Here is a 21,845-nt window from a genome sequence, read left to right as displayed (position 1 = left end):
AAGGAGAGTAGGGTTTATACACATCGAGCGACTTGCCCACAGGCAGGTGGCGTTCCTTTCGTGACGTGATGGGACACATGATTTATCTAAAAATAAGTAGTAATAAATTGTATTGTATTGCGTTCCAGCTCTAATCTCTGCAGGTGTACCCATGGTCTTTGCTAACTGGGTTCCCCTGCATTATTAGTGCAGTCTAATCCCACAGCCCCTGCTGGAGCGGCAGAAACTTCCAGGGTCCTAAGGTGGGCCTCCTGGTGTCCCTCCTGGCCTGGCTGGAGCTGGCTGGCGGCTTGTCAGGATGAGCAGAGGACAGGCCAGGAAGGGATGGAGGAAGGAAGTGCTGGAAATGCGAAGAGGAAGAGGCGTTAGGAGCAGGAGGGGGAGGGGCCAGAGGCCGTGGAAGGTCGAGCAGTCGGTGTCCGGAGTTACTGTCAGTTCCTCTCCGTGGTGACAGTGGCTTCAGTGTCTTACTCTGTGCAAAATCAGGCTGTGTCCGCCAGGATCTGGCCAGGAGACAGAAAACACACCAGCGATTTGGACAGGGAGACGTTAGCCTGAAGAAGTGGTAGCCAGACCAGAGGTGGCCCACTGCCAAGCGAGCGCTAACGGAACCCCAGGGAGGAAGCAACAGAGGGGCGAGGGCGGCAACCAGGCGGAGCCTTAACACCAAGGGGAGGAGGCCGTGGGGCTGCAGCCAGGGCTGTCCGGGGAACAGGCTGCCGGAGAACGATGGTCCTGAGCAGGATGCGGGCACAGCCTGCTCCCGCCGCCCGGAAAACAGCCCGACGGGAACCAGCGCAGCCCCGCTGGCAGAGCCGGCCGTCGAGCCCGCGCCGGCAGAGCATCGTCTGCAAGGCCCAGCTCCAGGGTCCGGCGCTGGCAAAGAGGTGTGCGCTGGGCGCTAAGAGGCGAGACTCGGCCACCTGGCTCAGCCCAGCATCTGGCGCCCTCTGCACACAACATCTGATCTTCGCGCAACCCAGAAACTCAGCAGGGCGCCCCGCGCAGCGCGCAGCTGTCCTGGGAGCGGAGATGTGCTCTCCCTCCCTTGCTGTTTGTTGCTGTTTGTTTAGGGGCTTTTCTGAGCAAATTCTGTCCGGTGCATTCTCTGTTGTGTGTGGCCACGAGGTCTCGGCTTGGTTCGCTTAGAGGTCAGCTAGTGACGGGCAGAGATCTCCTTCGATGCCTGGAGCCGGTCAGTCTCGGTCTTTGCCGAGGGGCCTGTGTGTGTGGAGCCTTCAGTGCTCAGCCAGGCAGCTGATGGCCCCGCTTGGGCCTCCACTCCTGCCGGTGCAGCCGCAGCGCTGCGCATGGGCACAGCCCTCCATGGCCTTGTGGGTTCTGGGGAAACCTTGGAGCTTTTCACACCCCTAGGGGACTTCTCACCGCCCCCCCCGCAGCTTCTCCTTTTAAGCCAGCCTTGGCCGCCTGTGCCCCTGAGGGGTGTTGCTTGTGACCAGTGAGGGGCAAGCACAGCTGATCCCAGGCCTGGGGAGCGGCCACTGCCAGGACGCCCTCCCCATAGCGCCCTCTCTCTCTGTTTCTGTCTGTCTCTGTCTCTCTCGCAGCTAGGATGGTCTTTAGTGGTCTCTGTGTTGATGACTGCTCCCACGTTATACTTGACAGCCCTTTGTATTAAATGTTCCCTTTGAAAGTCTGGCGCGCAGCCTTTCTGTCGTGTTGCACAAAGCAAGCCAGCTCTTAGAGGGGCTACACCACTGCGTTCAGTCACCAGCTGGTCTCTGAGTCCTACCAGTTCTCTGTCCAGTCAGTCGTCTTTGCAGGATGCTCCTTTACCAGGGCTTTGTCACTGTCTTCTTGGTCCTTTATACCCTAGCTCAGTCCAGATCCCGGCTTTCTGGGACCCCTCACTCCTGTGGAAGCCTGGAGGGAAACCGGCCAAAGAGAAGGCCCACTTTGCCCACACTTGCTCGTTCAGGTGGACACGTCTCCGCCTCTCAGGCTCTTTTATTACACTGGTCAAGTGGGAGGTTTGCAGAGGGAATGCTCGGCATTTTGACCTCCTCCCAGTCACATCCAATGCTCCGACTCCTAGTGCGCTGACCCAGGCAATGCTCCTGAACTGTTTCCTCCTTGGGGAGCCCTGAGATATTGGGCTGGGGGCTGGGAGGGCATCACCCGGAGACTTAGCCGAGTGTATGACATTGTTGACGAGAGTTAAATAATGTTTATAAATGGATGCTTTTCCATTTTATTAAGTTTGTTAAGAGTTTGGGTGGGGCTGCCCAGGGCTGGTGTGGGGGCTCCCCGTTCATCAGGGGCCAGGTTCCCCGGCTGTGCCTCCACTTGAAGGTCAGATGGAGATACAGCTTCCGCTACATTCCAACCTGCAGGAGGGGGGAGCCTGCAGGAGCGGGGGGGGGGGGGGGGGGGGAGCCTGCAGGAGGAGGAGGGAGCCTGCAGGAGGAGGGGGGAGCCTGCAGGAGGAGGGGGGAGCCTGCAGGAGGAGGGGGAGCCTGCAGGAGGAGGGGGGAGCCTGCAGGGGGAGGGGGAGCCTGCAGGAGGAGGGGGGAGCCTGCAGGAGGAGGGGGGAGCCTGCAGGAGGAGGGGGAGCCTGCAGGAGGAGGGGGAGCCTGCAGGAGGAGGGGGAGCCTGCAGGAGGAGGGGGAGCCTACAGGGGGTGGGGAGGGAGCAGTGGAGCCCCAGCAGAAGCTGCACAAGCTCTTGCTGCTTCTCATTGTCCAGGCCTCCTCACATGACTGCACCCTGCTGCAAGGGGGGCTGGGAAGTGTGGCTGCGCAGGCAGGTGTGCATCACTGAGGGGGGCTGTGGCTCTGGGCTCTGCCATGGGGGCGGGGGTTACCACGTGAAGCCCCCAAGACGCCCGAAGCGAAAAAGCAGGTCACATGTACGTATTTAATATGATCCCGCTTTTGTGTAACGTATTTCAATACCCTCCAAATAAACCTATGACATTTTAAAGCATGCATATATTTATATGTAAGTATATAGAAAAGATTAAAAGGAAACACTCCAAACAGATAGTAGTAGTTACCTCAGGTTAGTAAGTGAAAACTGGGAAGCGTCCAGGACACTATAATTTTATTTTGTGTTGTTTTGATTTTTTTATTATGGGAATCTGAACATATTTTACTTACTAAAAATAATGCCTTCGGAGAAACAAATGGAAATTACTTTCTTAATTCTTTTAATGAGAGCAAAGTGAGGATTGGTACTGGAAGCTGCAGTGGTATTTCTATGGCATTGCTAATGACATCATCAGCTATCCAGCCAGGACAGTATTGGATTCAACAGACAGGTCTTGTGCAGTTTTTCTAGTACAATGGGAGGAAGTTTTAAAATAGATTCTAAGAAAATTCTGGAGAATACTAAAAAGGCCAGGTTAGGGCCCCATGATATAATTCCCTCTAAAAACAGCAGCTTTGATCTTCACGCCTTGTAAGCAATGCCCTTGGGCAACATTGCATCACTCGCTGCCCAGGCAAGAGGAAAGGAAGCGAACAACGGAGAGAGAGTCAGCCGTCTGGGGAGATAACACCACCGGGCAGAGGGGCCCGGGCCGGGGGTGGGGCCGGGCTGGGAAGGGCACTCTGGGCTCCTTAGCTCCCTATGGGCTCGCTCTGCGCAAGGCCTTCCTTCTGACCACGTGCGCTGAGCGCTCTCTGGGGGGCTCGGTGCTGCGTGTGGACCTTGAGACCCAGGCCGGTGGAGGCGCTAGGGGGAGCAGGGGAGAAGCGCTTGGGCCCTCCTGGAATAGGCAGGGCAGGGCTTCCCAGAGCTGGACGCAGTCTGTAGGACGGAGAGTGGGGGACACTGAGGTGAAGGAAATGGGAGCAAAGGAGCAGAGACACAAAGCAATGCCACCCCTTACTGTTCTTTGGTTTTGTATAGTTTCCAGGAAAAGGGAGACTATTCAGAGCTAAGTGGCCACTGCCAGAATCAGAAGTGTTTGAAGTGCTTGAATCCCTTATTGATTAGTTTTGCTGTTTCTTCAGCTTTGTAAAAATGGCTTTGTAACACAGTCTCATGCAACCTGTTTTGAAATCACTGAATATCATTTCAAAGATTTATCCATGATACCATCTGCAGCTGCAGTTCATCATTCTAACTATGTAACATTCCATTGTGTGAGTATACCACCATCACACACCCACGCGTGTGCGTGCGCACACACACACACAGGGCCATTAACAAAATGACTGATGATGTGTTGGTGAACATTCTCGCACACGTCTCCAGGCATGTATATGAAGGCATTTCTCAGGGTCTATCCAAAGAACGGAATGGCTGGTTTGTCTCAGGGCCGGGTGTTAAGCTTTTGGTCTCTGTATCCGTTCATATTGACAGTAGACGGGTCTCTGGAGAGACACAGCTTTAATTACTGATGTACAATACAACAGTGGTTCCCCCGTGCCCAGTCCTTGCCCTGGACTGGAGCAATGAGAACCACATCGGGTATCACCCCTCGACTCCCTAAACAGGGATCCAGGAGATTATACACGTGCTGCCCCCTTCCCCTCCTTAAGGGGAGAGAAACCGTTACTCTAAGCAAATCCTCTTTCTAGACAGGGGAAAAATCCTGGGTCTCTCCTCTCACCCTTTGCAGTGCAGGTGGGTGTCTTCAGGAGGGACATAAGATCAGCCTCTTTGGGAGGTGTTCCAGGCCTCATTCCTTTGAAATGTCAGTCTCACCTGGAGTTCTCACCATCTCTTTGGTCATAATTTAACTGCTGAGTCCCAGGACGTGGAAACTTTTAGTACAGGTCCCAAGTCTCAGTAAAATTTGCTCAGAATGCTGTAACCGTGCAGAAACATGCTGTTTTCCTGGCAGTCCCGTACCAGCTACTGTAAGAACTCAGATCGCTCCACATCCTTGCCGAAGCTTGCCTTCGCCAGACTCCTCCAATTTTTGCCAATCCATTAGTTGTAAAATGGTGTCTTGTTGCGGCTTTAGTTTGCATTCCCTTGAGCACAAAGATTTGATTTCCTCTTTGTGAGGGACCTACTGAAAACTTTGCCCATTTTTCTGTTGGGTTGTCTTTCTCTCTAATTGGTAGGAGTTACAGATTTTGGCTATTAACCTTTGCCGATTAGATTACAAGCGTTCCGTGAATGCCCTCTCCATGTTCCGTGTGCTGTGGCATTTTTTTTTTTTTTTTTTTTTTTTGCGGTACGCGGGCCTCTCACTATTGTGGCTTCTCCCATTGCAGAGCACAGGCTCCGGACGCACAGGCTCAGCGTCCATGGCTCACGGGCCCAGCCGCTCTGCGGCATGTGGGATCCTCCTGGACCGGGGCACGAACCCGTGTCCCCTGCATCGGCAGGCGGACTCTCAACCATTGCGCCACCAGGGAAGCCCTGCTGTGGCATTTTGATGAACAGAAGTTATTCACTTTAATGTCATCCAGCTTGTCAGCCTTTATCTTGCACTTTTGACATAACACATTCACTACTACCCTGAGGACAGAAAGATTTTCTCCTTTTTTTTCCCCTAAAATCTTTTGGAGTTGATTTTTGTAAATGGAATAAGGTGGGTGGCAAGTCCATTTTTTCCTCTATGTGGACGACCAGTTGTTGGAGCACTAAATTCAGGCTCTCACGAGGCCCAGTGGTGCCCTCTGCCGTGTGCCGTGTGTTCACATACGCGGGTCTCAGTTCTCTGTCCTCCACTGTCAATACCCCAACTGCACTTTACCTTCAAAATTGTACCTTTGTAGTAAGAATTCGTATCTGATAGGCCAAATCACCTTATCTGATCTTGGCTTTGCTTGAGCCTTGCTCTTTCATATAGATTTTACAATCAGCTAATAAATTCTCCAAAAAATAAAATGCTATTGACTTTTTTATTGGGAGAACTGACGTATGTAGGATATTGAGTCTTCCTATCCATGAAAATGGTACCTCTCTTCATTTATTTAGGTTTTCTTTATTTTCTTTCAGTAAAGTTTTATAGCTACCTTCATTAATGTTGTTAATTAGATTTTTTTCTTAGATTATTTGGCCAGATTTATTCCTAGGTACCTTATACATTTTATTACTATTGTAAATGGGTGCCTACTTAAAAATTGTAAATGTTAACTTTTGTGATATATAAAAGTACAATTGATTCACTGCTTTCTTTGTGCAGCTGCCTTGCCAGGATTACTTCTGTTCGTATTTGTTAATACTTGTCATCATGAATGGGTGTTGAATTTTGGTCTTTCTTTTTTGGTTCTTTTTGTGTTCATTGAGACAATCAAATGGGCTTCCTCCTTTAAAATGCTAACGTGGTATATTACACTGATAGAGTTTTGAATATTGAACCATGCTTGCATTCCTGAGATAAGCCTAACTTGTGCTTATCTTTTTATACTCTAATGGGTTTGGTTTGCTAGTATTTTTGTAAAATTTTTGAATCTGTGTTTATGAGTAAAACTGTCTTATAGTGTTCCCTTCTCTCATTGTTTTTGTCTGGTTTTGATATCAAGTTTATTCTAACCTCATAAAGTTATAAAATCAATGGTGGCATTTTTCTCCCCCTTTTCCTCCTCTTCTTCCTCACTTTCTTCCTTTTTGGTGTATTGAATCTCTTATTTAAAAACCCTATTAGAGATGAGATCTATTTTGTCTGTTATTAACATAGCTACACAAGCTTTTTCTGAGTCAGCATTTTCTGTCCTTTTCTTTAAACTTTTCCATTTCTCCATGTTCTAGGATTGTTACTATGAGTGGCAGGTAGTTGCATGTTTTTCCTGATCCAGTTTGACATTCTGAGATTCAAGAGTAAGACTGTAGTAAATTGGCAAATTTAGTCCATTTATATTTATTGGGATTACTGGCATGTGTAGTTTTGGTTCCATGATGTAACTGTGCACTTTCTGTAAGTCTGTTTTTTCCTAGGCTCTCTCCTCCTTTCCTGCCTTTGTTTGTGTTTTGTTTTCAAGGCTGTTGTTGGTTTTCCTGCTTTCTTCATCACCTCCTTTATTGGCTTGGACGTTTTGCCACACACCTTGTTTCTGTCTTTTTAAGGTTTTCACTCTTGATGACTGCCTGGCTCTTAGATATTTATTGAATAAACAAACATATTCCTTAATTTTCTGCCTCGAGTTGGATGTCCTTTCCTACATATTCACCCTTTTCTTCCTTGAGCAGGACACCCAGTCTTGGCTTCTTTCTCGAGAAGGTGATTCACTGTGACCAGGAGCCCTTCTTCAGCCCCCACACGTTATTCCAGAGTCACCGCTCTGTGTTTGTCCAGTGTTGTGTTGGAAATGGAATTTTGTTGATTTTAAAATTGATTTGATTTGGGGCTTAGAATTCTTCCTGATATGGAGAGTTTTGTAGCAACCAGATCTCACAAGTTGTGCTTGTTACTCAGCTGTTGTCCCTCAGCCCCAAGCCCGCCTTCTGTGATGGGCTCTGGGAAGGGGGTCTGTGGCCTCTTCCCCTTGCCAGCTGGGTCCCCACCTGGCTCTGCTCCCAGCGGCCAGGCGAGAGGAGGAGGGTCCTCCTGCCGCTGCCGCTGAGTCCAGTTTGTGGTTTCCCTGCCTTGTCCGGTGCCTTGTCACCCCCCAGACACCAGCCGTTGCCTGTGCCCCCTCTGAGGTCCGAGGTCTGGGTCCCACCTTCCCCTCATCTGGCTGCAGAGTTTAAATAAGTCCTCCTCCTCTTCTCATACTGTCCCAGCCCCGGGGGTGCAGCCGCTTCCCGTCCTGGCATCTTGGAGTCTCTTTCTGCCCTTTCAGTTCTCTTATTCCTGGTTAGCAGTTCTTTGTGGGAAATTCTCTGTTGACCAGTTGCTGTGGTTTTGCTTTCTGACTGATATGATGGGAGAAGTAAGTATGTCAGCTGGAAATCCTACTCCTCGGCTTCTCTTGGGCAGGTCTTCAGATGGTCTGGTCTCTGTTTTAAGCTAAATGGCATCCTTGGTTAATTTGTTCAGTAAGTGTTTACTGAGCACCTGCTGTGTGCCAGGCACTGTTGAGGGGGGGCACAGCCCTTGCCCCACTGGGGCTTCTGGTCTAGTGTTTATACCCTTCAGTTAGGAGTTTCTGGTTCTGACTGTGGTGCAACGAGATCTGGGTCTGGGCCCTGCTGGCCGTGTGGGCCCGAGCAGGCCCTTCACTGGCTGCTGGGCTCTCATCTGTAGGTTGAGGAGGCTGGACTGGCTGGTCCAGGTCACTGCTTGTGCTAAAATGAGACCTCTCCCTGGGTGGTGGGCAGGCGGGCAGGCGTCAGCGGCCCAGTTCTGCCCTCACTCCATCTGCTGGCTGTTTCTCCTCTCGAAGGCTTCCCTCAGGGGCCCTCCGCCCTCCTGTTCTGAGTTGACCATCCAGAGCAGGGTACCGGAGCGCAAAGGGCTCACGCTGAGGTCCATGCCGGCGGCTGGCCCTCGTACGGGGCGCTTGCGGGCAGAGAGGCGGAGCTGGGGCAGCCCTCAGCCCCTCGCCTTCCCAAGCAGTTAAGATGAGTTGTTTGCGATTTAAGAAGTGGAGTTGACTTTGAAGAAAGCGGATGTGTAGCCATTTTTGCCTAATCGCTACTGTTTAGTTCTGTCTGGGGAGAGTGAGTGATGTAGTGCCAGCAGGGGGCGCCAGATCAGCGGGGATTTTCCAGCCGTTTATTGATGCACAGCCGTCTTCATACACCGCGGTGGGGGGCAGGGACTCTCGCTGAGGAGCAGCCGGAGAAGAGCTGAAGCTTCTCCCTGTTGGTGAAATGTCACCACGGGGTCGATTCACACCTCTGTAGGCGTTATTCCTCCTCTGAGGCCCCAGTCCCGCAACGCGCCCGTGCACGGCCACGTGTAGACGGCTGCTTTCCTTCCGGCCGCGTGGACCCCCTGTCCCCAGTGATGGGCTCCCTGTTACTGGGCACCCAGGCCCCCACGCAGTTTTGCTCTTGTGTGTTCTCTGAGCAGATGCCACCCGGCCAGGCAGGTGGTCCCAGAAGGGAGCACACACAGAGCAAAGACCCCTGCTGCTCCCAGGGCTTCCAGGCAGCTGGGGAGATGGGGCAGGGGGGTGGTGCTGGGGGTCTGTGGTTCCAGTTCCTGCTGAGAGTGGAAGCCTCGGGACCCCCCCCCCCAGCAAGGGGCTGAAGGGGGCTCTTGAAGGGGCGCACCGTGCGGCGAGGAGGGGCCCTGGGGCAGGGGTGAGGGTCTCTAGAGAGATCGCTGGGCTCCAGGTACATTTTACACATAGACTCAGCTTTGGGCATATTTTTTGAAAAAGATATTTCTTAGACAAATCTTTCTCGAGAATATGTCAAATTTAGTAACTTGCTAACAAGGCCCCGCAGTGAGCAGAGGGTGCTGCTCGCGGGGGTGGGGTGGGGGCGGAGAAGGGGGACTTGGACACAGATGCGGGGAAGGGTGTGGGCCTTGACAAGGCCTGAGTGGGCTTGCCAGTGGTCACAGAGCAGCCCTGTGGGGCGGGGCCTGGGCGCCTGTCCCCGGGAGCGGAGGCACGACTGGAACCACGGGCTCACCCAGCTCAGGGCAGGGGTGGGGTTCTCGGAGGCCAGCTTTTCCTCAGCTTTCGAGCGGCTGTGTGCCCGGTCCCCCGGGCCCATTTGGGGACAGGCAGGTCGTCTGTGCAACTTGACTTCTTAGAGGCATCCCGGCCGAGCCCTAGCCCAGGTGCAGCTTCACCTCTGCACGGCTCCGTGGCCATTGTCCCTTTCAGAGTGACGCTCTCGAGCCCGTGGGGGTCTGGCTGTGGCCGGGCACCCTCACTGCCTTCTTCCCTCCAGTGGCCCCCGCCTGCCCTTAGCCCCAGCTCCACGGCAGCCCCGTGGGGCGTCTGTGTTGCCCTCTGTGCTCCCAGCACCCTCTGTGTCACCCTTGTTTTCCGCCACCGGCCTGGGGACTGCGGGTGGGCAGGCTGGCGACACATCACCGCCTGGTGTGGACACACAGAGACGGAGGATGCGTTTGCTGGGACAGTGTGCACACGGCTTCTCTCTTGGGCTCTTGCTGGAATGCTAGGGTTTGCTGAACACGTGGTGACGCGATACTACGCCCGGGGAGCCCTTTGCTGGTGGTGACGACGCATCTGAGATGGAGCCTTGGCTTGTGTCTGCGTCTCCTCTCCCTGAGTCAGCTCCTTTCTCCCTGTGTCTACCGCTCTCTGTGTCTCCCTCCCTCCCTCTCTTTCCCTGTTAGTTCTTCTGGATCTTTCTCTCCCTCCGCTTGCTCTGCGGGGGGTGGTGTCTGCGAGGTTGGCTGTGCAGAAACTTAGCCCCGAGAGCTTTATAAGGGAGTGCTGCAAGGTTTTGTCTTTCTGCAAGATGCCCGGGTCCCTACGCAGGTGGGGAGCAGAGAGTGCCTGAGGCCTCGCAGTTTTTAGAAACCTGTAGCTTCCTTTATGCCTGAAGCCGGTCATTTAGGATTTTGAGTACCCAGGAAGTCAAAGATTTTCAGCTGTGATGCTTTTTATTTTTAAAATGTGATGACATTTGCTGGAACCACATTTGGGGAGATGTCTGGCATGATGACAGCGAATTAATTCTGGTCGTTTCCCAGAGAAAGAATAAGATGTTTTAATGGCTGGTTATTTCATGCATTTGGGTTGGTTTGGTCTTCAGACACCAGCTGAATGTCTAGAGATTCTTTAATTTCCTAAAATGCTTCTAAAATTATGTGAAAGCACGAGCTTGCTGAAAACCAGCCTTTATATTACTAATGATTTCCTCCGCCCACTTGTGCTTTCCCAGACATGCGCACATGTTTTTCCGTTGCCCTTGGACGAGGAGTTTGAGGCTGGGGTTGTCCTCTGGACACATAGTTGGAAGTGGCACAGCAAACGCTCGGGGGCCCTGGGATGACTCTTTTTTTCAACTTTGCATTTTTGGTTGTGGTGACTCGTTCGTAATGTGAGGTTGACCTGGACGACCTTGAGGCCTCCTCTCCTCCGGTCTCTCCAGGCGGTGTGTCAGGCAGAACTAGTGTCTCCTCCCAAGAGGGTAACGACGTCTTTTTCTTGTTTTAGGGCTCCAAGTTTGGGCGGGGCATTGGACTCCTGCCGCCGGCTCAGCGTACCTCTGCCCGGAGATCTTTCGGGAGGTCCAGGAGGCTGAGCATCACCCGCTCCCTCGATGATCTTGAGGTAACTTCATTTTAGGGTTTCTTCTTTCATTTTCCAGGTTTTAAAAAATGATACATCTGAATCTCCTTTGAATCCCACCCATTTTCTACCACCTCTCCCTCTCCTGTAAACTCAGTCTTCAAGTGGGGCTTCTGTGCACACCCAGCCCCTCCCCTGCCCCACCCGCTCCTGCCCCATCCGGACCCTCTTCCTCTGCCCCTTGGTCTACAAACCATCGCGGTGTGTCCCGTCCTCTCTTACGTGCCAGATGCCGTAATAGACACAAGAACCCTCTGGGGGCCTATCATTGCCTGTTACCAAACCAAACTTGGGTCCATTTGCCCAACGCACAGAAAAGCTAATCTACTGACACTGGGTTGTGGGGAAGGAAAGTACAGGCACCAGACAAGGAGAACAGGTAGCTCATGCTCAAAAGACCCAAACTCCCCAGTGGATTTCAGGGAAGGGCTTTACAGGCAGCGTGAGGTAGGGGGCCATGGGGTATGCGATCAGCTTGTGCACAGTTCTCTGATTGGTTGGTGGTGAGGTAACTGGGTGATGTTTCAGGAATCTCAGCCATCAACCTTCCAGCCGGTTGGGGGTCTACATGCTGGTGGGCAGCCTGCATAACTTCTTCCACCTGGTGGGGGCTTTAGTATCTGCAGAACAGCTCAAGGACACAGCTCAGATGTTATCTAGAGCCCTTGAGGAGGAACTAGAGGTCCTTGACACTGTTCAGTGGCTAAACTGTTATTGTTTTGTCTTGTTCGACTGTTTTCTTTTGATTCTGCATTTTCTCACTTCTCTGGTTAAATTTGCAGTTTGGAATTTGGGGAGGGCCTAGGAGGCTAAAGCTTTGCTACAAACAAGAGGGAGGGGGAGGTACTGGGGGATACATCCCCAGGAGGCCCCCCAGGGTCCTGCTCTGTTTCACACCCACTTTATTTTTTTTTATTATTTAAAAAATATTTATTTATTTATTTATTTTTGGCTGCGTTGGGTCTTCGTTGCTGTGCGTGGGCTTTCTCTAGTTGCGGCAAGCAGGGGCTGCTCTTCGTTATGGTGCGCGGGCTTCTCTTTGCGGTGGCTTCTCTTGTTGCGGAGCATGGGCTCTAGGTGTGTGGGCTTCAGTAGTTGTGGCATGTGGGCTCAGTAGCTGTGGCTTATGGGCTCTAGAGCGCAGGCTCAGTAGTTGTGGTGCATGGGCTTAGTTGCTCCACAGCATGTGGGATCTTCCCAGACCAAGGCCCAGACCTGTGTCCCCTGCAGTGGCAGGCGGATTCTTAACCACTGCGCGACCAGGGAAGCCCCATACCCCCTTTAAAGATATGATATTGATCCACACATATCGAGAGTATCCTCTTGTGTGGTTCTCTTCTTTGATTTGTAATCCTTAAAAAATTAATAGACTTTACTCTCAGAGCAGTTTGGGGTTTACAGAAAAGCTAAGCAGGAAGTACAGAGAGTTCCCATGTGCCACCGTGCTGGGTACATGATTAGTTGAGGTTGCATAGCGTGCATGGAGGCCACTCCTTGTGCTGTACATTCTAAAGGTTTGGACAGATGGATTGAGGTCACACAGCCACCATCACAGTGTCACACAGAGCATCTCACTGCCCTAAAATCCTAGGTGCCCGCCTGGTCGTCCCTCCCTGCTCACCCTGGATCTTGGCAGCCGTGGTCCTTTCACTGGTGCATTTTGTGTGTTTTAAAATTTTATACACAGATGTAATCATACTGCATGTCTTATTCTGCCACTTTTATAACATTGTATTATACTTTCAAGTTTTACCTTGTAGTTTTAGTTTATTTTACTTGTTATGTAGCATTCCGTTATGAATATGTCACAAATTTTTATCCATTCTGCTGTTGCTGGCCACGTGATAGAAGGTTGGGAACAGACCTCTGTGAGAGGAGCTGCAGCGGACAGTGTCATGCAGGTGCCCGTGTGCACAGCCGGGGCTGTGAGAGCGTGTTCTGGGGAGTCAGTTGCTGTGACAGTCTCATCCGAGCCTCACCCAGGCTCTGGCCGCCAGCAGGACCAGGGGCCTTGCTATCCTGCTCACCGACACTTGGTACTGTCAAACTGAAATTTTCCCTGTTTCAATAAAATGCCAACTCATTTTAATTTGCATTTCACTGATTGTGAGTGAGACTGAGCATTCCATCACGGGCTCTTTGGCTGTTCAGGTTTTCTCTTTTATTTATTTATTTATTTATTTTTGCGGTACGCGGGCCTCTCACAGTTGTGGCCTCTCCCGTTGTGGAGCACAGGCTCCGGACGCGCAGGCTCAGCGGCCATGGCTCACGGGCCCAGCCGCTCCACGGCACGCGGGATCCCCCCAGACCGGGGCACGAACCCGCGCCCCCTGCATCGGCAGGTGGACTCCCAACCACTGCACCACCAGGGAAGCCCAGGTTTTCTCTTCTTTGAATTAGTAGCCTATTCATGTCCTTCCTGTAGTTTTTAAATTTTTATTTTATTTATTTTATTATTTTAAAAATAGATTTTGTAGTAGTTCTTTACATTTTGGGGATACAAATCCTTTGTCAGATAAAGGTTTTGAAAATATCTTCTTTGTGGCTTTTTTCTGCCTTTGTCTAGGGTGTCAGTAGATATATATTTTAACTGTAGTAAAATAGAGCATAAAATTTACCATTTTTAAGTGTCCAGTTTGGGGCAATAAGTACATTCACATCATTTTGCAAAAATCACCCGTCAACTCCGGAAGGCTCCTACCTCCTACAGCTGAAACTCGGTGCCCATCACTCACTCACTCACTCCCCCTCCCCTCCCTCAGCCCCTGGCACCCACTGTCCTGCTTTCTGCCTTCAGGAATTTGACTTTTGTGTCTGGCTTGTTTCACTTAGTAGAGTATCTTTGCAGTTCACGCATGTTTTAGCAGGTGTCAGAATTTTTTCCTTTTTAAGGCTGAATAATATTCCCCTGTATGGATGGCCCACATTGTGTTTATCCGTCTGTCTGATGATGGACACTTGGGTAGCTCCCACCTCTTGGCTAATTGGCTAATGCTGCTGTGAGCATGAGTTTGCAAACATCTGAGTTCAGTAATGTTCTAAAAATTAACCATAGTTTCTTACAAACTCAATAACAATTATCTGGAATAAATTGACTTTGGTTTTTTTTTTTTTTTTTGCTTAGAACAGTAAGTTAATTTGTGTTCTGATGCTAAGCTGGAATCTTTGGCTGTTAGAGCTAGAAAGGGCCTTGAAATCACCTCATTATCCAGATGAGAAGGGGGACTGATTCCAGAGGGTTTTCAGAGAGTCCTGGGTAGGTGTTTTGTTTTGTTTTGTTTTTCTTGCGGTACACGGGCCTCTCACTGTTGTGGCCTCTCCCGTTGCGGAGCACAGGCTCCGGACGTGCAGGCTTAGCGGCCATGGCCCACGGGCCCAGCCGCTCCGCGGCATGTGGGATCTTCCCGGACTGGGGCACGAACCCGTGTCCCCTGCATCGGCAGGCGGACTCTCAACCACTGCGCCACCAGGGAAGCCCCCTGGGTGGGTTTTGGGGCAGCGGGGCACATGGTACTGGGAGGTGGGAGCGGGGGCGGCCGTGGGGCAGCCCCCGGGGGCCCTGAGGCCGGAACAGGCCCCTGCTCAGGGCCTCGGGGCTCTGGGGTCCCAAGAAGGGGGGTCCCCGCCAAGCCTGCATTCTCCCTCTGGGAGTTTGGCCAGGTGTCGTCTCTGCATCGTCCTGGGAGAAGGGTCTCTGCAGGGGCCTGAGCCCCCGGGGACCATGAGCCAGCGCGTGTGGCTTGGTGGTGGCTCGAGGTCTGCTTCCGGACAAGCGCTCCAGGCCCTGCGGTCACCGCTTACTTCTCGTCACGACAGACACCAGGGGTCTCCTGTTGTCTGAGAGCAGGCCAGACCTCCCCTCCCCTTTCCCTCTGAGTGTCCCCATTTCACAGATGAGAAGCCACACGCAGGCACAGTGTTCTTTAGACCACGGACTGCAGGGCACATGATCTTCCTATCACCTGTGAACCTCTTTTGTCAAAATAGTGTGTTAGAGACATGGGACTAAATCTTTGCGACCTTTTTGCCTGAAGATTTCAAAATGGAGACGCACAAATAACTTTAACACTCGCCTTTGGGAGGCCTGTTGAACTCCCTGTCTGTCTGTTCTTCCCTCTGTCCCAAACTCTTCGGCAGGTGTGCTAGGCGGCCTCTGGGCCATCCCCGTTCCTGGGCCTCACACCCTTGTTAGGCCCCCTCCCCAGAGGCACCAGCTTTCACATCTTGCCTTTAATTGTCCCTGCCGGGGCCTCTGCATGCGGCTGCCACCAGCCCGGCTCCTCTGCACGAGGCCAGTTCCGAGTCCATTTCCTGGGCCCTCGGGACACCGTGTCTTAGGCTGAGCCTCCTGGAGCAGACTCAGATGGAGGGCCCTCTAAACGCTGGGCGAGGAGGACCCAGGAAGGACCGCACAGGACGGGGCGAAAAAGTGGTGACTGTATCAGTCAGTCCAAATGAGTGGTGACTGTAAAACAAGAGGAATTGTGTTTTGTTTGGTTTGAAAGTACATGAAATTAAATTACAGCACGGCAGGATGAGCACTGGCAGAGGGGAATGGAGGTCAGCTGTTTCTGGGAGCTTATCTCCACTAGGAAGAGGACAAAGGTGTGATGAAAATTTGAGTTTTATAAGGTAAGGATGCATGTTGTAATCTCCAGGGTAACCTAAGATAATAAAATAATAAGTAAATTTTAAATTAATAGAAGGAAGAAATGGAATAATAAAAAATGTTGAATTTGAAAGAAGGTGAGACAGGAGGAAAGGAGAGACAAAGGGCGGAGAGCAGGAAGGACAAGTAGGCAGCCTCCGTGAGGGGGTTCAGTCCAGCTGTGCTGGTAGTTACAATAATAGTAAAGGGGTCAAATATCCCAGTTAGAAAGGAGAGACTGTCAGGGCAGCATTAAAAGTCTGGTTATGCTGTTTGCTAGGGACACATCAAACGCGAATGGAAGAACGGAAGAGGAGACACTGTGCAGTACTAATCAGAAGGCTGGTTGTGGGGCTGCACTGATCGCAAAGTGGTCTCCCAGGCAGAGCACCCCACAGATAGACAGGAGCCTTCGTCATAGTGAGGCAGCAGGGAGCTGCAGTTATAAATTTTGTTTGCATTCAGTTACACAGTCTCAACATGTCTACAGCAAAAACTGACAGAAGTAGGAACAGAACTGGACTAATCTGTACTCACAGTAGGAGATTTTTTAACTCCTTGCTCAGTAACTGGCAGACTGAGCAGGAAAAGTTCAGTAAGAGGTAAAGGATCTGACCAGCTTGACCTGCTGGACTCATGTGTGCGGCACCCAGTAAATTCATCCTTTCCTCCTTGTGGAACACGTGGGAAGCTGACCATGTGCTGGGCCATAAAGCAGGTCTCAACAGGTATGGACATCTCTTCACCCAGAGTCTGTCCTTGGCCACAGGCAGGTGTAGCAGAAACCAGTGGCAAAGAGGAGATACCGCACTCACGTCCAGCGTGAGAGGCTGAGTGATCTAGAGTTCAAAGAATCACTGTGGAAATTAGAATATATTCTGAATGATAAAGAAAATACATCTAAGCCTGTGAGATGTAGCTAAAACTGAGCTTAGAGGAATATTTGTAGCTTTATGAGCGAATGTTAGACATGAAGGAAAGTAGAAGTCACCTCAAGAGGTTAGGAAAAGAGCTGTAAACAGACGCAGAGGAAGTAGAAGCTGGACAGCGATGAAGGTCAAAGCAGAAATTAACGAAACAGAAACCTATCAAAACAATCAGTAAAGAGGCTTTACATCCTAACTCATTTTATGAGGCCTCCAAAACCTTGGCACCGAAACCTGAGAGAGGCCTTAGAGGAAAGGAGGGTTATGGGGCAGCTCACTGCTGAGAGAGGTGGAAGGTCCTAGACTACATCATGTCTCCTGGATCCAGCTGTTCATGTTTGTTCCAAGGACAGTGTTTTTTTAACATTTGAAAATCAGTCAGTGTAATTCACCACATTAACAAAGTAGAAAAATCATATATCATCTTAACAGAAGTAGGAAAGGCATTTGGTAAAATTCAATATCTGTTCATGGTTAAAAAAAAACCTTAACAAAATAGGGATTAAGGGGAACGTCCTTAACCTGATAAGGATATAAAAAAGCCTATTGCATGTGTCAGACTTAAGCTTTCCCTTTGAGATCGAGCGAGGAAAGATGTCTGCTGTTACCATTTCCATTTAAATGTTTACTGCAAGTCCTAGTCAGTGTACTAAGAAAGTAGAACAATGGAAGTTAAAAAACGGGGCTTCCCTGGTGTCGCAGTGGTTGAGAGTCGGCCTGCCGATGCAGGGGACGCGGGTTCGTGCCCCGGTTTGGGAAGATCCCACATGCCGTGGAGCGGCTGGGCCCGTGAGCCATGGACGCTGAGCCTGCGTGTCCGGAGCCTGTGCTCCGCAACAGAAGAGGCCACAACAGTGAGAGGCCCGCATACCACAAACAAACAAACAAACAAACAAAAAACGTGCAAAGGAAAATGACAGTGTGATTATTCTCCCATGATGTGATCGTAACATGGAAAAATGCAAAAGAATCTATGGATTCTTAAAATTAATGAGTAAGTTTAGCAAGGTTGCTGGATATATGATCACTATACAAAAATCAGTTGTGGACACAGTTTGAAAATGACATGTAGATTCAATGTAATTTTAACCAAAATCCCAACAGCTGTTTTGTGGAACTTACGATGATTCTAAAAATTTTGTGGAAATGCAAAGGGCCAAGTGTAGCCAAGATATTCTTGAAGAAGAATAAGGTAGGAAGACTTCCTCTATGAGCTGCTGAAACTTATTATAAAGTTAGAGAAACGTAAAACTGTGGAAGTGGCGGCACACAGATAGATGGATAGACAGACAGCGGAGTAGGAGAGAGAGCAAGAAACAGACCCAGCACCTGTGGACGTCAGGCCGAGTGTGCAGAGCAGGGGGGAGTGTGGTCTTTTCAGTGGTGCTGGGGTAAGTAGGGGTCTACATGGAAAAAGTGAAAGAGAACCTGATTCTCCCTCACGCCGTGCAAACGCAGTGAATCCAGCTGTGTCGCAGGTCTCCCTGGGAAGGGCACAACGCGAGTTACTAGGGGTTAAAGTAGACGCGCATGTCCGTGGTGTTGTGGAGGGAAAGGCTTTTTAAGCTGAACACAAAAAGCACTGACCATAAAGACCAAGGCTGACTCTGACTCAGCGAATACTCGGAACCTGTGTTCACGCAAGCGCACCTTCCCTCGAGGGCAAGGACGGGGCGGGGGGACATGAGTGCGGTGACCCACGGAGGCTCCTCACAACACCTACCAAAGCAAAGTGGGCAAGAGACTCGAACAGGCCTCTGATGAGAGATGATCCACAGCGGCAAATGCGGCCTTGGAAAGGCTTCCAGCCACATTAGTCACCAGGGGGGCAAGCTGCAGCCAGTGAGGTCCACATCCCAGGAGGTCTGGAGTGGAAAAGACTGGCGGACGGCGTGAGTGTTGGTGCAGACGTGAAGCAGCCAGACTCTTGCCAGGCACGGGGGAGTGTTTGCTGTCACTAGGGACACTGAAGACACAGGTGTCCTGAGACTCAGCATCCCTCGTGTCTGAGACGGCACCGTGTGGACCAGGAGACGGGCAGCAATTCAAGGCGGCGTTGTCGTGAGCCTCCCAGACGAGGCCACCTCTCCTACCCACAGTGTGATTGGCTCGTGCTAGAACGCCCTGTGGCTGCCTCATGGTGTGCAGGTGTCACGGGAGCAGATGGACACCAGAGAACGTGTCTGCACAGTTCCATCTGTGTGGCTGTGGCTCGTGGTGGCATGTCCAGTGCAGAACCGTGGAGAGAAGCAGTGATATGGCTACGCTTTCCCTGTGACTTGGGGGGGCAGCGTCGCGGGGGACGAAGGGGGAGGGAGGGGAGGGGAGCTGGTGATAGGTGGGGGGAGGCGGGGGCCGTGGGGGGCGTCCTCCCTGGAGGGCTCTCGAGACGGGAGGTGTGCAAGCGTCGGGTGGGTTTCTGTGAGTTTTGGTCCTGCTAACGTTGGAGGGTCGCCAAGGAGGGCGGGACCCGAGAGGCGGGGCAGGAAGAGTGGAGTCTGCACTGCAGGCCCGCCTCTGCCTGCAGTGTGTAGAGCCGGTCTCAGAAAGAGCGCCTTGCGCGTTTGTGGGACATCTTCAAGGCTCCCAGGGCCTCGAAGTGGGACCCGGGTGCAGGGGTCCCAAGCTGAGCAGTGCAGGCCTAAAAGGGAACAGTGCCCCAGCCCAGGTTCCGGGAGCTGCCCCTCCCCGTCACCCACTGGAGGCCGTTGACCCATGTTGTGCGTGGAGCTGGCTGAGCCACTGCTGGCCGTTGGCAGGAGTTTCTCCGTGCCTGCCTGCTCCGGCCGTCAAAGGCAGCCTGTGCTGGTTGCTCTCACCTGAGCAGGCCCAGGGGTTGTTAGCAGGACTGGCAGTGCCCGGACTGGACAGCAGGGGGCGCTGAGGCCACGCGGTTCCCTCCCTGGCCACTTGTCCAGACTTCTCTGCTCTGGAGGGACAGGGGGCTTTGGGGGGTAGGGGGCTTCGCCTGGTCCCTCTGATGCTGAGGCTGAGGTCGAGTGAGCTGCTTTGCACCAGCTCCCTGAGCTATGCTGGGCTGGCCCCTGAGACTGACCCCCTACAGCAAAGGCAGCAGGACCCCGAGCTGGGCCTCAGACCTGAGACTGAGAGCCCAGTTGCCGGCTGTGGCCACTTGTCTGGTTTGGTTCACTCCTTCCCACCTCTGGCTCACCTCTGGGACACTGGGCGATTTCCAGAAGTCCCATTATCCAGGGTGAAATCTACTCAGACATTTCAAAACAAGCTCTTTTTACCCATTTCTTACTTTTGCTGTTTTCCTATTTCTAGGGGAATTTAACTTTGAAGTTTTTGCTTATTTTTTAAAAAATTTTATTTAGTTTTTTTTTTTTTTTTTTTTTGGCTACACTGTGCAGCGTGTGGGATCTTAGTTCCCCAACCAGGGATTGAACCTGCTCCCCCTGCATTGGACGCGCGGAGTCTTAACCACTGGACCGCCAGTTTTTGCTTTTTTTGGTTTTTGACATGCTAGTCTACTCTTTAAACTATGCACATAGGAAATGATCTTAATTCTCTTTAAGCTCCTATTAACTCAGGGACGTATACTAGGTTTTCTCAGTACCTTGAGTGTCTCCTCATTCAGTGACTGGTTTTTGAACGCCTACCGTGTGCTGACGTTATTCTGGCTCTGTGGACAGCACTGGACAAAACTGACACCAACCCCTGCCCCGGAGGAGCTGGCCTCCCAGCAGGGATGCATGGACATGAGGGGCGGGAGGTGGGGCACAGGTGCTGTGGGTGGGTAGGAGGTGGGCAGGGCAGCTTCAGGGTTTGGAAAGGGTCCCTCCGGCTGCTAAGCCGAGAATGAGCAGTAGGGGTGTCGGGGCAGGAAGGGGGGACAGTTAGGGTCACCCTTTGGGCCGCATGGTGGTTCGGGTGAGGGGAGGGGTTGGGGAGTGGGGGGCTTGGGCCAGGTAGATGGCGCATGGTCAGACTTCTCACCTCGGCAGCGCTGTGGGGAGACTCGAGGGTCCCCGCCCACAGGGGTCACAGCCGAGGCCCTGAGGCGGCCGTGGGAGGCCTGGGGTGAGGAGCTGGGATGGCAGGTGAGGCCGCGTTTCCTGAGCATCTCCCCACGGCGGTCACCACGGTCGCTGTGCACCCTCCTCCGGTTGTGCCTTTTACCCACTTAGCCTCTTCCTTGGGAAGCCTGGGCATCCCCGAGTGAGGGTGGTCTGGCCCTCGCCGGCCTCCTTGCCCTCGTGAAGGGGCGAGGGGCCGGGCAGGCTGACGCAGGCCTGTCTCTGAGCTTGTCTGCGCTCATCTCCCTTGGTTACTTTGAACCTTGAGTAAAGCGCGTGTCTGTCCCCTCCAGGCCCAACTGTGCCCGGGGCTGGGCGGAAGCCTCGGGAAGCCCTGGTGGGTCCAGGGTATTAAGGAGAATGTGCCCTCCCTTTTCCAGCGCTGGTGTGGGGCGGGGGATGGTGACTGGTGAGAGGCTCCTGGGGAGACAGGTGACTCTGCAAGGAACCCACAACGAAGAAGGAGCTCTTTGGCCCTGAGACCCCACCTGCAGCCCCTGGCCCGGGGATGCAGCTCGCCAGGGTCCCCAGTTCCCGCTGGATGCCCTCCCCTCCCTCTCATCTGTCCCTTCTGGCCGGAACACCTCCCCAGCATACTCCCTGAGCTGCCCTGACCCGGGTCTGTGCACCCCACAGGGACTCTCATGCCATTTTTAGCTCAGGACGGACCCCCGGGCAGGTGCGGCCCCAGGGAATAGAGGCCTCTGTGTTCCTCCAGCTGCAGGACTCGCCCGCGGGTGCTGTCGTCGGGCTTCCAGGCTGGGGTGCCCCCCAGACCCCCCTGCTTTCCAGCCGTTTGCTCTCTTGTGGAGGCGCCAACAGGGTGACTGGCCTCAGCTCACAGAGGGGGCTGTCCTGTCAAGGCTGAGCTGGGCAGCTCCACGCCGTCTGCTGCCACCAGCCTTTTCTTCTCCTCCCCGAACCAGCACTTGCTGGGTTTGTCGGGGGCTGTGCTGGGCTTTGTGGCCCCGGGTCAACACTCCCACCAGAATAAGGAGGATGCGATGGTGGGTGTGGTTGGTGCTCAGAATGTCCTGGTCACTTGTTCCAGGAGCTCCGGGCACCTCTCTTTCCCCAGGAAGTGAGCTGGGCTCTGGGATGCCCAGGACACCATCTAGTACCGGAGAGTCTGTGGCCAGATTCT

General features: G+C 52.5%; 2 protein-coding genes across 3 annotated transcripts in view; one reads left to right on the top strand and one right to left on the bottom strand.

Annotated features, from left to right (window-relative positions):
* LRPAP1 (LDL receptor related protein associated protein 1) overlaps window positions 1–21,845 on the bottom strand; it is a 462,538-nt gene that overhangs the window by 305,661 nt on the left and 135,032 nt on the right. The gene's annotated exons all lie outside the window — the stretch shown is intronic.
* RGS12 (regulator of G protein signaling 12) overlaps window positions 1–21,845 on the top strand; it is a 118,444-nt gene that overhangs the window by 33,088 nt on the left and 63,511 nt on the right. For both annotated transcript variants that reach the window (XM_060148789.1, XM_060148790.1), the window contains exon 4: window positions 10,953–11,069. In XM_060148789.1, coding sequence (XP_060004772.1) covers window positions 10,953–11,069 — 117 coding nt within the window. The remainder of the gene's footprint in view (window positions 1–10,952; window positions 11,070–21,845) is intronic.

Source organism: Lagenorhynchus albirostris, chromosome 4 (genome assembly GCF_949774975.1).
Source record: "Lagenorhynchus albirostris chromosome 4, mLagAlb1.1, whole genome shotgun sequence".
Taxonomy (NCBI): Eukaryota; Metazoa; Chordata; class Mammalia; order Artiodactyla; family Delphinidae; genus Lagenorhynchus; species Lagenorhynchus albirostris.
Note: the sequence above shows the minus strand (reverse complement) of the source record. Positions and strands in the feature narration are given on the sequence as shown.